This window comes from Centrocercus urophasianus, unplaced genomic scaffold, assembly GCF_019232065.1.
Source record: "Centrocercus urophasianus isolate 14NV4802_14NV808 unplaced genomic scaffold, USGS_Curo_1.0 seq_1499, whole genome shotgun sequence".
Lineage (NCBI taxonomy): Eukaryota > Metazoa > Chordata > Aves > Galliformes > Phasianidae > Centrocercus > Centrocercus urophasianus.
In genome coordinates, this window is record NW_024884696.1 from 1 (window position 1) to 16,960 (window position 16,960).

The window sequence follows — 16,960 nt, forward strand, 5'->3', positions numbered from 1 at the left end:
TCCCTTTTTATTTTTTCCTTTTTTGTTTTTCCTTTCCTGTTTTTTTGCTTTTCCCTATTTTTCCTTTTTATTTTCCCCCTTTTTTTTTAACTTTCTCCTTTTATTTTTCCCCCTTTTTAATTTTTTAATTTTCCCTTGTTTTTTTTCTCTTTAGCATTTTTTTTTACTTTATTTTAAATCTCCCTTGTTATTCTCTCCTTCCATTTTTAATCCTTTTCTAAGTTTCCCCCTTTTTTTCATTCCCTCCTTAATTTTTTTCCCCTTTTTTTTCTTTTATCCTCCCTTGAAATTTTTTTCCCTCTCTTTATTTTTTTTTCCTTTTTTTCCACTCTTTTTTTTTTTCTAATGTTTCCTCCTTTAAGTTTCCCCCCTTTTCCTTCCTGTTAAGTTTTTTTAGTTTATTTATTTTGTTTTAAACTTTTTCCCCCATTTAATTTTTTTCTTTTTTCACTTTTTGTATTTTCCCCCCATTTTGCTCCCCTCTCCTCTTTTTTATTTTTCCCCTGTTCTCCCCTTTTTTAGTTTTTTTCCCCCCCCCCCCGTTTTTTTTTCTTCTGAACTTCTTCCCTTTATTCCTCCTCCCCCTTCTTATTAGGCCACGGTGTGGCCATGGGGCTCCCACTGCTTCCTGAGCTGTTTAGGATTGGGAACCATAAATAACCATCACAGAGCACAAAATCCCCACCCTAAGCATGCACAGGAAGAGCTCTTTTGCATCTGCTGCTAATTTTGATGACGTGCAGAAACATTTTCTGTGCATACCTTCAAGATTTGGATCTCTGCTCCCCCCATCTAGAGCGCCCTTCGCTATTTCCAGAATTTGAGACCTTTTGGCATGGTGTGCTTCTGTCTTTGGGGTGCTGGCCTCACTGCTGGCTGGATGATTTGTGTCATTTTTCACTATGCATTTGTGCTTCGGTGTCGCCTTGGCCGTTGTGCCATCTGTAGCACGTTGCTCATCCTTAGAGTGGTGGGGTTGCTCTTTTCATGTCCTAACAGCGGGGAAACGGATGAGAAGTCGTTCCGTTTTCTATTTTTTTAATGTCTGGTAGAACATTTGTGGGAAAGGGGAAGTGCCTGACTGTGGCGGCTGCTTTGGAGGGTTGAGAATCACATTGATTTTCGTTGGAGTTTTTGTCTTCTCCATCGTGGCTGGGGATCACATTAACTTTAGGATTTTGGTCTTGTCCAGGATAGTTAAGGGTCGTATTGACTTTCTTTGGGATTTGTTTTTGTCCATCATGGCAAAGGATCACACTGACTTTCTTTGGGGTTTTGACTTCATTCGTCATGGATGAGGGTCGCATCGACTTTCTTTGGGTATTTGGTCCTTTCCCCTGTGGATGAGGATCACGTTGACTTCCTTTGGGTTTTTGGTCTCATCCATCATGGATGAGGATCACGTTGACTTTCTTTGGGGTTTTGATCTCATTTGTCGTGGATAAGGACCATATTGACTTCCTTTGGGATTTTGGTCTTGTCCACCACAGATGAAGATCATGTTGACTTTGGGGTTCTGACCTCATTTGTCATGTATGAGGATCACGTTGACTTTGTTTTGGGGTTTGGTTTTGTCCACCACGGATGAGGATCATGTTGACTTTCTTTGGGGTTTCGACCTCATTCATCATGGATGAGGATCAGGTTGACTTTCTTTGAGGTTTTGACCTCGTTCATCATGGATTTGGATCTCGCTGCCTTTCTTTGGGGTTTTGGTATCTTTCAACATGGCTGAGTGTTACGATGTAGAGTTAAATCATCTAATACATCATTTTCTCCACGTGTTCACTGGGATAGAGCTTTGTGTCACCTTTTGTAGGGCTCTCACATCGTCAGGTGCAGACTTGGTGGTGAGTGGGCTCTCCCTGCCACAAATCCAATGACATGTGGCATAATGCATTAATGCATGGCATAAACCTTGTAGGGGATGACGAGCAAAGGCTGCGTTGTAACTCCTGCCAGACACTGCTTTTATGCTTGGTGGTAATTAGGCTTTAATTACTGGCTTTATTAAGCCCTGTGACTGGTCAGCTGCACAGATGCCAGCTTTTAATTTTAGGTATTTTGGTGTCAGGGTACCCAAAGTGTTGGGATTTGCTTTTTTTTCCGCTGCTCACAAACCTGAATCAGCTTTGTTTAGATTTATCACAACCTGCTTGGCTTCTGGCAGGCTTAGACATGGAGGTTTTGAGCTCTGTAACGAAAATACAACATGAATGGCCACAGGATCAGGGTTGGGAGCCCTGGGAGGTTCCGTTCAGCCTCCCTGGAGGCTTTGGGTTCTTTTTCATATTTTTTTATTTTATTTTAGTTTATTTTGCTGTAGCCTTTTATGATCTGGAAAGCAGCCCGGAAAATAACTTCTAGGAAGGAAGCTGGGTTCGGTGCCTCTGTAGGATGCCCTTGCATCCCTTCTACCATGAAAATTTAATAAATCTTCATGCATAATGCTGTGTGCTGTCAATAGAACTTAGCTCCTGTTGGTTTTCGGTGCAAGTACTGCTGTAAAATTCAACTTTGGACTTTCTACTGCTGTTCCTGAAGGAAGTCCAGAGGAAGAATGTGTTGTTAGCTTTATTTTTGTACCAGTGATTATCCAGTAATCGAGTCCTTTAATAAAATAATTTTGTAATACATTCCTTGGTCTTTTAAAACAACTTTTGGTGCGTGGGGGGGATCTCGCCTGCTTTGCTCTGTGAGTTGTAACTGTAGTAGAAAAAAATGGCAAATGGTGCTGAGGTGGCACTTGGAGCAGAGGCTTTGTGACTCACCCAGCTCTCCTCTAAGGCACTTCATTAGCTGTTTGGTAAATAGCCACTTGCTAGGGATGCTTGTCTAAAATTAGGAGCAGCTACAGCCAGCTGAGGATAAAAGTTCCCTCTTGGGGGTTTCAGCTGCCATGCCAGAGGAGTGCAGCCCACCCAGGGCCACTGGGTGGCATATGGGCACCACACTGGGGCACATCTTACTTGTGTTTAAAGGTAATCTGTCCCCTCGTGGTTTAAAACTCCTCATCTCACATCCAGTTTGGTGGTTGCTCATGTTCCCACTGCTGAAGGTTGGTCTGTTGGCCTCCGCCAGCCCAGCCTTTTTATTCTTGGCTCCCCCAATACTTCTCAGCCATCTGGCAGAGGCTGGTTGGGTTTTTGGTTGTGGATGAGTCACCTGTTGAGCTTCAAGGAGTCTGTGCTATTGATGGATAAGACACTGGGGAGCTGGAAGCTGTATCTGATGGAGAGCAGCAGACATCCATCCTGCTGACATGTTGACATCAATGAAATGCCATTGTTTTTCATCTTGTGCGGTGTGAACGTTCAGAGACTTGTGCAGCACTTGGTCTTGCAGGTATATTCCATCTGATCCTGGGTTCTATAGGATTGAGGAGCCCAGCATTATTTTGCAGTTGTTGTTTTTCACCTTTTTGTCCTGCTGTGTGAGGGACAGGGCATGTTGTTGTGCAAGGAGCACGGGGCGTTGTGCTGGGTTTCCTCACCTGCACTATTTTGGTTGCTGCAGATGGCTTTCTGCCTCTGTGAGGTTCTGACAAAAAGGAGTTTGCAATGGCTGTAAACTAAAAGAGGGGGGATTTAGGTTAGGTGTTGGCAGGGTGTTGGAACTGGATGATCTTTGAGGCCCCCTCCAATCTACTCATGATTCTGTGACAAGTAATGCAATCAGAAAGAAACCAGTTCCCACCCACTGTTTATTACGTAACCCTCTAATTAAAGTCATCAAATGGAGATGACTCGGTGGCTTGGGAAACTTCCCCCACGTCTGGGTCAAAAATACTTCCTCCGTGCTTTATTTACATTGCCACATCCTTGATGTTGTGTCAGTTAATTCTTATCCCCTTATTTTTGGCTTCAGCTGTTGGAGTCTCCTGCTGTTTTGGACCCCAGAAAGGTCCTTGAACTTTTCAGTTTTCCCTATAAAGGAGAGAGGACTGGGGGTAGTGCTGCTCCCTTTCTCCCTAGGAAGGCCAGGCTGACGTGAAGCACTTCTCATAGTTGCCTAGGGCTGCAAGTTGTCTTTCCTTTTCTGGCTTCTTTCTGCACCATGTTTTTGAGTGAAAGGTAAAGCATTAAGGTGGGTCTCCTGCCCAAGAAGCAAATGGTGTGTGTTCCTGTGATGGCTGTAATGCTTAAACTCTGGTAATGAGAAGCATACGTGGATGGAGGTGGCGGTGAGGAAATATTAAAGACCTCCAAAACACAAAATGCAGCTGCAAATAAAATATTGTGTTCTGTTCTCCATGCACAAAGTAAATGGTTGTGTGTTGCAGCAGCTCCTAAAACCTCGCTCAGCCCCTGTGTTTGTTCAGAGCTTGAACAGCCCCGTTTGTATGTAGGCATGTTTGTTAGAAACGTGTAGTAACTATTTCATCTTTTAACAGATTAAATGTTGAGTGTTCAGCTTGCATGGAAAACAGCTGCGTAGTAAGTGATGTGCTTCAAGGAGCAAGGTGGGCAGGTTAAGGAGCTCTTTGTTGGTCCCACAGAGGAGAAGAATGTTCTTAAAATGCACTTAAATCCAGCATGCATGTACTTAGGTAGTCGCAGAGTGGTCTCATCTAGCTGAGCTGGAGATAGGCTGATGTGCGTTTTCAGGCAGGAAGCCTGGGTTTGGGATAGACCAATGATGGCTTCTTGGGCCCTTTCCAACCCAACCCATTCTATGAGCTCCTTGCAGAACACATCACCAACAGAAGCAGCCAGCCACATAGCCAGGCCTGCCATCTTAGATCAGAGCTACGTAATTTAGTGCAGGTTATTTAATTAGGGCTATGCCCTGTGACCTTACCACATGGTAGGTGATGAGCTAAGGCAACGTGAGGGCAAGCAACACTGTTGGCCAAGTGCTCAGGAAGGCAGCCATGGCCAGCAGGTTGATCTCTTGGTGTTGTTTCCAAATCTCCTGTTCTGTTGTCTCCAGATGTGCTGTCGTGTTGCCTCCAAACCCCGGTGAGCATCTCAGTGCTGTGTGCCAACCCCTGCTCTCTCACTCGTGTGCTCCTCGCAACGCTCCCATTACTTTCCTTTGCAGCAGCCCAGCGTAACAGTAATCCTTTCCCACTATAAAAGAGGATTAAAAATGGGAACATTCGTACCTTAATTCAGCCTGCCAGGGCTGTGCTCTGTCTTTTGGGCAGTAATCCTGTCGGTAAAGGGCCGTCAGCAAACAGCAGATCCTCCGGTCCTGCTGCTGATGGGGTTAGCAATTCTTCAAATTAATTAAAAAGCTGTAGCAACTAGAGAAGAGCAACTCGCTTAGAATGTCTTAAAGGCCACATGGTTCAGAGTAAAATAATTAGAAATTGGGATTTCCGTGGTTCTTGAAATGAAAGTGTGCAAATGGACATAATGGTACCTTTGAGGATGCTGTTTGTCAGATGCTTTGCTGTCCACACTCCGCTTACATGCTCAATAAACAGGTGTGAAGTCCCATTTGTTTCTTTTCCAGGCTTTCTGTGTTTTACTGCAGCTCTTTTGGGTGAGGTGCTGATGAGGAAAGCACAGTGAAAACATGGGTTTGGTTTTCTAGGATATTTTTTTTTTAGGATTTTTATGCTGCGACTGTTAGCACAGGGATTATTTTTCCAGCCTAATTAAAAGGATAATTGCATTAAGCCACAGGAGGACGCTGTGGGATGACAAGAGGTGGATTTCAGTCCCTCCTAGGGCTTGAGTTACTGTGTTTCTGCCAGTGCAGGACCACAGCCAATTCTCTCCACCAGTGCCAGAACAATGGGATTTTTGCATTTCAATGTGTGTTTTCAACAAGTTGGGGTAATAATAAAGATACAAATCAATGTTGCTGCTTGATGGATGCATCGTTTCCTTATCAAACCCACATAACTAATTCCATCGAGACACATCGTTGCACAGGCATGGCATCGAACCCTATCTAAAGCTGAATGTGTGAATAATATTTAACCTGGGAGAGCTGTCAGCAGGTTGGATGCTACACAGAGACTTCCAGCAGGAGTCCAAGGCTTTGTTTTGCATCCCCCTAAGAAAAGCCAGGTCTTGGTATTGCTTGGCTGTGGCAATGACAGGAGATGGAGCTGGGACCCATCCAAAATGGGACAAAACGTGGCTACTGTGGTCTGCTATGAGGGCTGATCAGCAGCAGTAGTTTAAGGCATGATTGCAATTGTCCTTGTGGAAATCTCGGTGCGTGAGGTTCATTCTCCCACCATTGAAACCTGCTGATGAGATTCTCACGGGATGAGGAAGCACCTCTGCTTTGAAAAATGCATAGAGAGCTTTGTGCCAGAACAGCAAAACACAGTGGGAGACCATTTCAGATGCAGAATTCCCCTCAAGTAGGAGTAGGAAATTTATTTTATCAGTAGGTGGTGAGTGATTAATTTCTCCTTGGACCACTTTTCACTTAGGAATTATTCCAGGCCGTCTTTGCAGGGAGCTGGGAATTCACTGAAACCTACAGCACCAGTGGAAAATAGGTTTTAAAATCAAACAACCTGCTGTGGTAAGTGCATAGGACTTACACAGGACAAGTGCTTTCTGATCTCATCCTGTAGAAGAGTTGCAAGCAAGCACCTGAGCAGTGCTGAGCAGCAGTACCACTTCATCACAGCTCCTGCAAGCAATCCTTGTGCAAGACGGGGAAGGAGAAAGGTAGAGGACCAGTGGACTATGTGCTGATGGGGAAGCCCATTTCCTAGCAGGGGTGCTGGTGCATGTGGCTGGAAACTAGCACAGCACTGCAAGAAGAAGAGCCAGCAGCACTGCTGCATGGGGTTTAACACAGCCAGATCACAGCAACCCCCGAGAACAAAGGTGCCAGTGTGATGGTGGTGGTTTCATGCAAAGAAAGTGACTTATTTACAGGGCAGGCTTGAATCCATTAAAGGCACATTAAACTCCAGATGCTCACCATCTTTACAGAAGCAGTGGAAGAAAGAGAGGAGGTGTTGCACACTTTTTGGAAGAAAAAAAGAAAAAAATCAGCTCTCTGAGCTTGGAGCAGCATTTATTGCAGTTAAAAGCGTGACGCTGGAATAGTGAGACTTTTAATGCTGTTTTCCCTTTTTAAAGATGGTTTTCAGACTAAACTGCGTCGTGCCAGACAGTGCTGTGCGATGTGCTGTTCCGTGCAGGATGCTCGACGTTGGGTCTGCAGCACAGGGATCAAGCAGAAAATGGAAAAGGGGAAACCAGGAGCGTTTCCATTCCTTTGGAACTAATAAGGAAATGAGCCGGAGGGATTATTTGCAGCTATGCCAAATGGGCCCTCTCTCTAAGACCTCTAAATTAACTTCAGGTGGGTCCATCACCACCCAGCAGTCTGAGTTATGTTTTATGGAAGAAGCAGTGCTCCCAGCACTGTGCCTCAATACCTTTATGGGCTGCTGCACCTCAGTTTTCTGCCTTTTATCATTTCTCAATCCTTGCTTATTGCATACAGAAAGCGGAGCTGCTGCGGTGTCAGTGCCCAACTGGGGCCTCAATCTTCTCCAAAACCTTCACCTAGGAGACATTTTGGTGATAGCAAAGAGCGTTCACTTGAAGAAAAGACAGAAATTTCTTATGAAGAAGTGAGTTTTGAAAGGAGAAACCTCCACCCAAAATGTCCAAGCAGAAGAAAAACCTGAAAATATAGAATTTGTAGTTCTAGTCCATACAGAGTATGTCTCAGCCCTTCTCCTTCAGTCTTCGTTCACGTGGTCCATGCTTTGCATCCATATAGAAATTATTGAAACATCCCAAGATGTTTTTCCTTCTGTTTTTTTTTCCTGTGTGGACATCTCATCGTTGTCTCAGTTTGAAGCACTCATGAAGCACCAACTGTCATGAGTTGGTGGTAGACGAGTTCCTCCAGTGGGGCTTTGTGTCAGTGTGGCTACTTCTACTCACACCACAGATGACGCTGAGTAGAGACGAGCTCCATTTTCAACCACGTGTCTTTGAGTTTAGCATAGAATTTACAGTTTTTGCACTCCTTTTCTGTTGTTTTCTGCTGTTTCAGTGCTCAGGTTTTGCTATTTTGGGTTGCTTTTCTCCTTCCAGCTCTGGTGTCAGCAGCGCATTAAAGGAGCCTCCGTCACGACCACAAGGCAACTGCACTGCGTGCTGAGGTGACTTTATCCTCATTTCTCTGTCTTCAAGCATTTTAAATGATTTTTAAAATACTTTTGGCTCTCATCCAAGGCTTCAGGACTGAGCCACAGCCACCAAGAAATGTCTCCACAAGCATTGTCATGGCATCAGGGTTTCCTTGCACCTGAAGTTGTTCAGGTTGATAAAGCACAAGAGGAATAAATGCTCGTTTTCTGGAATGAGGAATGTTCATTTCTGAAATGAATCGAGAACATTTTTTTTTCCTTTCATGCTCTGTGCAATAATCCCTTTTCCAGTCCATCAGATCCATGGCCGAGCTGCTTTGGGTGGCTCTTTGGTGGCTCTTCGGATGGTTCTTCCTCTGTGCTCCACAGCCTGATTTCTACCAGGAATCCTGCAGGAATAATGTGAGAAAATGGATAATACAAATAATTACCCAAACTTTCAACGCACAGCTATAAGGCTTTTGCCCTCCAGGTGCTGGAGACGTTTGGGAATTTTCCAGAAGTCAAATGTGCAGACATGGAACGAGTGCAGAAGTTGGAAAAGAAGAAAATTGGTGTTGAGTGAAGTCAGCTAGTGGGTCAAACTGGAATTAATCCAAGTTACAATGTGGAAATGAGTTACTGAAGCTTGTAGTGTTGGGTTATGCACAACTGGGCAGACTCCCCATCCACTGGAGAGTAAGTCCTGGTTTGTGGTAGATGTGTAGTAGTTTCTTGCCCTTTTCCCAGCTTCTCTTTACTTTTATAAGCCTGGAATGATGAAGATGAGGGTGCAGAAAGGGCAGATCCAGGTTCTGCTTGGTGGTGGAAGCGCAATGTGTGCCTGTAAAAATGAGAGCAATGCCCACACGTGCCTGTCTGCTCTTTTTGGGCACCCTTGTGTTGATGTTGGTCACCCAGCTGCTTGTTTGCCCACTTAGGAATGCATGGCCCATAGTTTCTGTTTGAGTGGTATCGCCCTGGTTCAAGCATTTTTCCTCCTAAAGAAAGCAGTGTCAGAAGCATCGCTCATTTTGCAGTCTGGTTTCCTGGGGAGCTGAGTGGTGGCTACACTTTGTCACATATATTCTGGTAGTATTTTTTTTATGAGGATAAACACTTCTTTATTTCAGTGGAAAGCACTTTATTTTGTATGGCACCGTGGGGAAAGCAGCAGTGAGCCACTTCAGACAAAGAAAGCCTAGTGGTTTGGGAAAAGCAGGGCTTGCTGTGCTGCTCCGTTAACGTTTTGCCTGAAATCTCCTTGTTCCCCCTATTTTTCTGTACTGATAACAAAATAAGTTCATTAGAAGAAGATTATACTGGCTCTGTTTCCAACCGAAGTATTTCATGTTGCTTCAATGCATCTTGGCATCTCAGACCCTTCCTTACTGGAGGTATTTGAATTGGTCTCCTTTGGGTGGTTCTAACATCGCAGTGACTTGTAAGGAGGGCTGAATAACACCTGGTTCCATTGTGAGCTGGATTGTGAGTGGGAAGGTGGTTGGAGCTTTAACCTCCATAGGGTTGTAATGGTCTCACAACTGCATTTCAGCAGTTTGGAGCTCCCCTAGTGCATGCCTAGCTAGGAAACAGCCTAAACTCATCTGTTGGGAGCCCAAGTTGAGTTTAATTTCCATCCGTACAGTTTAAGAACGCTTAGGGCTTCTCTTAGTGTTTCCCAGGCAAGAAACTCACTTTTCTGGATAGGAGATGGCCAAAATAAGAGTCAGCTCCACCATGAAGTTGGTAGCTCTTAGTGAAGCCATTCGTTTTGTGATTCTCATTATTAAAAGCATAGGAGAGAAACCAGATTGGGCTTGGCGTATTTGGCGTTTTGGGAAGTTCAGTACCAGTTTTGGAAAGGTCTAGCTGGATTTCTTTGTATTGGGAATTGAGAAACCATTCCCAAATGCCTAGATTGGAGTTAGCTTAGGAGGACAAAGGCTGCTGCAAAAAGAACCATTGCTGTGTAATCCCATACATGGAGCAAACCCATCCTAAAGCCCTGGACCTGCTGGCTGAAAGCTGTCCATTGAGCAAGGGGATGTGACTGCCTGCAGCCATTTTGGTAATAATGGTGGTATTTGGAAACTTATTTGCATGATCATGGGTTTTTGCTTGGCTCATCCTAAGTCTCCTGTCAGTATTTTCCTCTATGAACTTCTCGTCTCCATTCAACACCGTTTGTGCCTCTGGCATTTGAGCAGGAAGCTTTCCCTTAGTGCTGTCCAGGGAATATTCTCCCTGCATTTGAGATGCAGCTTTTGTTTTTCCCATTAAAAAAAAAAATAAATAAAAAATAGCTGTGCTCGAGTCAAATGTGAAAAATGATTTTGAAAGGGGAAAAATAATTCTGAGTGTTTGGAGGATGGAACTCGCTAAAAGAATTGATTTGCTGGTTGTGGTGTCTTCAAGTTGAAGCTGCCTTTGAGAGAGCTACTTTATAAATGCCCTTAGTGTTCAGTACACAATGTTGTTGGTACTTCTTCCTGTGGCCTTGGATGTGCCTTGCCCTTCTTCCTCTCCCAAAATCAGGACGAAACTCAGGTCATCTCCTCCTGCCTTCCACCACACCTCCTGTCCTCAGTTTGAGGTGCTCTCCCTTCTCCTCCTTTCTTTCCACGGAGCATCCTACGTTTGTAGTCATTCCTCTTGCAATCTCTCAAGTAGTTGTCCTTGGTTGGTTTGGCCAAGATAACTTTGGCCAGGAGCTCTTTCTCCTGGCATGGATCTCACTGTCCCATTTTTCCTGCATGGTTGGTCCTGATGATGTCATTTTTGGACTCACCGTCAGCCTGATGACTGTTTTGTCACAGTGGCTGTCATGCTGATCATTTGCTGAGCGTTGTGTATTTCTGGCAGGATATATATGATAAAAGTTATGGGAAGCTTTGGAAGAGCAGAGCTGCGTGTTGGCACGCTGTGGTTGAGTTGATGGTGCAGTGCACCGTGCCAGGTCTGTGCTCCTGGCTCTCTCCTCCTGAAAAGCTGAACAGATTTCTATGGAGAGGGTGTGGTAAAGAGCTTTGAATGCCATGGAATTTGACCCCGTTATTATGGCCACAAGGTCCTCTGGTATGTGATGTAACAGTTTGTGATGTGCTGGTGCTTTCCCACCAATGTACGACAGATACCCACTGACAATACCTGAGCATCTTCTGCTCATATTTATGTTCATGCTGCATGCTCTGGTGCCCTGCTGACTGTGTGAGCTGCTGCTCTGCTCAGTGGTTTAGCACTTGGCTACATTAAATAAATATGCTTTACATAATGCTTATGCTTAGGTTGTAATGATTTTGCCCACTTCCGGACTCTGGGCAAATAATGCAGCAAAAGTCATCTCCAGAACACAACTTGCTACCAGTAAACCTCTGTACTGTCATTGTAATGCACGTCCTGGGATGTTGAGGTTGGATTATGTATTGCTCTTGAGCATCTTCCCTTGGTGTCAAAGTGGCAGAAATAAGCTCCAGCTTGGGAATGCCAGGTGAGTGAAGACCTTTCCTCCAACAGTGGTGCCTGCTTCTGGTGCTGTGCTGTGTAGTTGGGAAATAGGATTTTTCAGAACCTCTTCTGCCTCCTGCATTAGTAATGTCCCTCCTGTGGAAGTCCACTAGAGGAGGTAACCTCTGTTCCTTCCTGCTCACCCAGCTGGCTTCACCTGCTGTTCTCCTTATTTATGGCACACGTATCCCTAACACCCACTCTGATTTTTCTCTCCCTTCCAGTACCTATTGATGGAAGAACACGGCGTCGCTCAAACAGAACACATGGCCACCATCGAGGCCCACGCAGTGGCCCAGCAGGTGCAGCAGGTCCACGTGGCCACCTACACAGAGCACAGCATGCTGAGCGCCGACGAGGACTCGCCTTCTTCACCTGAGGACACGTCCTATGATGACTCTGACATCCTCAACTCCACAGCTGCCGACGAGGTGACGGCCCACCTGGCTGCAGCAGGTAAAGCAGCAGGGTGCTCAGCATCCTTCTCATGACCAACCGTTCATACTGACGTCACCATCTGGGCCTGGGGGTGTCCAAGTGGTCCTTTCGCTCCCTTGGGATGCTGTGAATGCTTTCTTCTTGCTTTGGTTTTAAGTAGAGCTTTAAGATCCCTTCCAACCCAAACATATCATGGTTCTGTGACCCTTAAGGACCCTTCCAACCTAGCCATACCATAACTCCGTGATGTATAAGGACCCTTCCAACCCAACCATATCATGATTCTGTGATCCTCAAGGATCCTTCCAACCCAACAACCCATTCCATAATCTTTAATGTCCCTTCCAACCCAACAACCCATTCCATAATCTTTAATGTCCCTTCCAAACCAACAACCCATTCCATAATCTTTAATGTCCCTTCCAAACCAACAACCCATTCCATAATCTTTAATGTCCCTTCCAACCCAACCCATTCTGGGATTTTATGATCTTTAAGGCTCATTCCAGCCCAAGCCATTCTATCTATGGAATGAAGAACTGTTTCAGGATCACAGACCCCTTCCAGAAAACCCCTGCCACATGTCCTTAAAATTTGCCTTGAAGTGGGTCTACCTCTCTAGTAGAAGAAAGCAATGATAATCGATAAATAAGCACTCACAAACTGATCTGGCTCCTTATTTGTGGAATAAAGCTCCTGACCTGCTTGTCAGAAGTTGTGCAAAGCAGCTCAATATCGGCGCTTATAGATGCGGTGAGCATCCCTGCTAAACATGCTGAGCAGTCTACCCTTGCTACAGACAGCTTGCAGTTGGAAGTGAGGACATGCCAACAGGTTGCCTTAACAAAAAGGTAAAATCTTTAGGAGTTTCTATAGAGAGTGGTGAAAAGGCAACTGCTCCTGGATAAACATTTCTGGATATGTACGGTATGAAAGGAGGAGGAGGATTGTGTGCCCAACGTTAGCTGTTGGAATAAGTATTAATGGAGAAGAGATAGTTGTGTAGAGGTTACTGCCAATGGCTTCAAGCTTATATAGAAGGAAAAATGATAGTGAACAAATGGGGAGAAACAGGTAAAGATGTGGTTCAGGTTGAGGTTGGAAGGCTGCAGTGGTCACATACCTACTTGTTTGAATCCAAGTGGTGTGAGGACCTGCTGGCCATGTGTGATAGCTTGCTGTATATTCTGTGTCCTAAACCATTTAAATGAGTTAATCATGATGATCTGCCATCCCAGGTGATATAAACTGAGAGTTTACACAAAAAATATCCCTGTATCTGGTGGTTCCCCAAATGTGTATTTGAGTCATGGGCTATGAGCCTACCATCTCCTGCGGTCAAGAGCAGGGCTGGGCTGGGTCCTGGCTTCTTCTCAGCTTTATTCTCCTAGAGAACAGGCTGAAACACAGATGCGAAATCTACTTGAGTGGCAGTGTTCAAAAGTAGTCTTTCACCATGCTTGATCACTCTTGGAGCTCTTGTGTGCCTGTACATTGACTCTCAGAGCTTCATGGTCCTGAACACCATCCCACTGAGCATTCCACCACTGCACTGAACATTCCACTGCTTTGCTTGTTATTTTTGCAGCCTCAACTCCTGCAGGATTTTCCTTTTCTTTACCAGCACCCTGGTGGGCAGTTGCAGGAGAATCTCACTCTAAGGGAACCCCAGGTATCCCCCAGTCCCTGGCTGCACTTCCCATGCCTCCCGTGCTTCCCCATACCCAAAACTTGGGCACAGTGCAGCTTTTCTGCCTAAATTGGCTCTCAATATTTAAAATAAATTAGGGTTTCCTGCTCCTGTATCTGCACCTTTGTTAAACACAAAGCTTTGGGGTCACCTGGTGTGGCCTTTCACCTCTGACACATGGAGAAACAATGGGACTCTGGGCAGTCTGATGTGGTGGTGGGCAACTAAGACCCTAGCAGGTGTTGGGGCTAGGGGGGGGGCTTTGAGGTCCCTTCCAACACAACCATTCTCTAATTCTATGACCTTTAAGGTCCCTCCCCACCCAAGTCATTCTGTGATTCTACGATCTGTATGGTCCTTTCCAACCCAGCCATTCCATGATTTTATGATCATTAAGATCCCTTCCAGCCCAACCGTTCCATCATTCTGAGATCTTTACCACCCATTCCAACCCAAGCCATTCATTCCATATCTGGAACTGAGCTGGTTCACTTCACTGTGGTTTCGTTTCCAGGTCCAGTGGGGATGGCAGCAGCTGCTGCTGTGGCAACGGGTAAGAAACGGAAGCGACCACACGTTTTTGAATCCAACCCATCCATCCGTAAGAGGCAGCAGACGCGTTTGCTACGGTAAGAACTCCTGCACTCTTGACACCTTGGCCTACCTCCTCCATCCCTCTCAGTGCTATTTGTGAGCTGTTCAGAGCCTGCCCAACTCGAGGAGTTGCGAGGCATCATTTCTGGTAGCCCACAAGCAGTATTTTAATTTTCAGGAATGGGTCAAAGTGTTGCTTTGGTTCAATTCATCACGGTAACGCTGCCTTCCAAGGCCTTTCCAGTGACTTTACAGCTTGTCCTGAGAGCTACAGCCACGTCCTAGCTCTGAGGATGTATCTACCAAGTGAAGAATGCCCCTGTTTTTTTGCATTATGATATAATTTTTCAGAGTGCCTCTGAGCATCTCTGCCCACGTGATGGCCACCAAGGAGCTCTGGTCCTGCAGGGTGTTGTGCAAACCTCTGGTGATCACTGCAATGCCGACTTTAGGAACCCTTTCTAAACGTTGACTGCTGCCTTTTAGAACATTTTGGAGCACACCAATTTTTGCTTTTTAAACTGTTCTGACCTCAGTTAGATTATATGAAAGAAGCTGAGGTTTGTCACCCTGTTCTGCTTGCTGACTTCATCCTGCACACAGTTCGTGCACAGAGGCAGTGAATTCAGTGTCACCTTTTCTTCCCTCTGCTTCAAACTCATGGAGAGCTGGTGAGAAACTAAACTGGTTTCCTTACACTGTGTTTATTCACCTGCTAAGTCCTGTAACACCCTTTGCACGTGACAAAAGTGGAAAGAAATGAAGCAGGTTTGGTGTTAAACAGTGCTTCCTGGGAGTAGGTTCCTTTTCTTTTATAGCCTCATTCTGTTTTTCTCTCCTCCCTGTGACTCAGCCACATGTTTACAGCATTTGCGAAGAGCAGATTTCTTTCTCCTTTGATATATGAACAACATAGTTTAAAGAAACTCCTCTGTAAAGGAATTACTTCTCCTCTTCTGCAACTGCTTCTTTTGTGATGTGTAAAATACTGACAGAATGCATCATTTTTGTACCTCTGATCAATTTAACAGCTCTAAGCAGCAGCGTGCATCGAGTGGGAAGCTGGTTTCTGATTCTGAGATCTATATACATGGTGGTGGTGCTTTTTGGCACTGTGCTGCCATCAGCAGGTTCTGAAATGACCAGGACAGATCCTAAAATGTCCTCTTATGGCTGTGCTCAGGTTACACAGTGGTACTGCTCCTCTTTTGCTTAATGAGCTGAAGTTCCTGACACATTCTCTTGCATTGCTTGGAAGTTAGTAAGAGAAGGAAGGTCTATGAAGGAACATTTTCTTCCTACAGAGAGCTCATTCCAAGGGGACTTGCTGATGGGGCAGGTGCATGTGAGCTCCCTGTGCTCTGCTGGTGCAACACTCCTGGCTCTTGCCTCGTTGTGGAGCCAACAGCTCTGGTTTGGGTAGCAGAGATTTGCAATGTGATGCTATGAACCCAAATGTAAAATAAGCTGTGTTTTCTGAAATATTCTTGAAATAGTCAAATTCTTCTCCTACAAGTTCTGTATCCTCTTGGCCAGTGACAGAATTAAGGACAGCAGGAGATGCACATTAGCTTTGCTGCTCTGCTGATTTCTCTTTCCATTGTGCATCAATGGGGAAAAAAAATGGAGAACAGGAGAATAGCTGATATTTGAGCTGCTCTGTGACTGCGGGGAGCACAGCAGGGAAGCACTGTGTGGCCAATCTGACAGCTGGGGCTCTGCTGCTCACCTGGTTTGTGAATGGGATGCATCCAAAAAGGAAGCTGACAATGGGAAGGGTTGTGTTTCTGCAGGGCTCTCAGCTGACACCTGTTTGTTGGTTGTGTTTCAGGAAGCTCCGTGCCACGCTGGATGAGTACACCACCAGAGTGGGGCAGCAAGCCATCGTCCTGTGCATCTCACCCTCCAAACCCAACCCTGTCTTCAAAGTTTTTGGAGCTGCACCTTTGGAGAACGTGGTAGGTGTCTCTAGAAAAAGCCATACAATAAATTGCTCACCCTGTTTGCAGGTTTAATTCTGGCTCAGAGCAGACTTGCAAGCCTGGCCGTGATCTGAAGGTCATGTTTAAGGTCCTGGAAATAGGGGTTCAGTGTATGAATGTGAGTTTAGCACTGAGTTCCTGCCTTCTCTGCATAGTTTTTGCTTGTTCAGCACAACTCCCCAGGGCTAATAGCCTCAATTAAAAGTGCAGGTAACGATGGATGTCTGTGAGCACAGCATGCACCTTACCACAGACCAGCCAGCAAATGGAACAGATCCTGACTATGATAAGTCTGACTTCTGAACTTAACTTTGATCCCACAAATCCTTCCATGTGATGATGTTACCCAACATTTCATCATCACCCTTTCAGTGCAGCCAAGCCTTTGGGGCCGGCAGGTGTTTTTGCACAGCATTGTTTGCTCTTTCATCTCCCCGCTGCCCTGGGGAAGGCGGCTGGCCCTGCTGCTCACCTCTCCTCTCCTGTTGCTCCTCACCTTGTTTACCTGAGCTTAACAATTCCCTACAGGTACGCAAATACAAGAGCATGATTCTGGAAGACCTGGAGTCAGCACTGGCAGAGCATGCTCCTGCACCTCAGGAGGTTAACTCAGAGTTACCACCCCTCACCATTGATGGCATTCCAGTCTCAGTGGACAAGATGACCCAGGTAAGCACAGGC

At 45.5% G+C, this 16,960-nt stretch overlaps 1 protein-coding gene across 6 annotated transcripts in view; it reads left to right on the forward strand.

Annotated features, from left to right (window-relative positions):
- The first annotated feature begins 559 nt into the window (after positions 1 to 559).
- NRF1 (nuclear respiratory factor 1) overlaps positions 560 to 16,960 on the forward strand; it is a 45,969-nt gene continuing 29,568 nt past the window's right edge. Inside the window, exons 1-6 of one of the 6 annotated variants that reach the window (XM_042815354.1) lie at positions 563 to 11,558; positions 11,800 to 12,031; positions 13,602 to 13,685; positions 14,218 to 14,332; positions 16,129 to 16,255; positions 16,808 to 16,948. In XM_042815354.1, the coding sequence (XP_042671288.1) occupies positions 11,809 to 12,031; positions 13,602 to 13,685; positions 14,218 to 14,332; positions 16,129 to 16,255; positions 16,808 to 16,948 (690 nt within the window). In that variant the 5' untranslated portion in view covers positions 563 to 11,558; positions 11,800 to 11,808. Of the gene's footprint in view, positions 11,559 to 11,799; positions 12,032 to 12,706; positions 12,865 to 13,601; positions 13,686 to 14,217; positions 14,333 to 16,128; positions 16,256 to 16,807; positions 16,949 to 16,960 lie in introns of those variants that run through there. The other 5 variants (XM_042815355.1, XM_042815358.1, XM_042815356.1 and 2 more) reach the window with 5 other exon arrangements.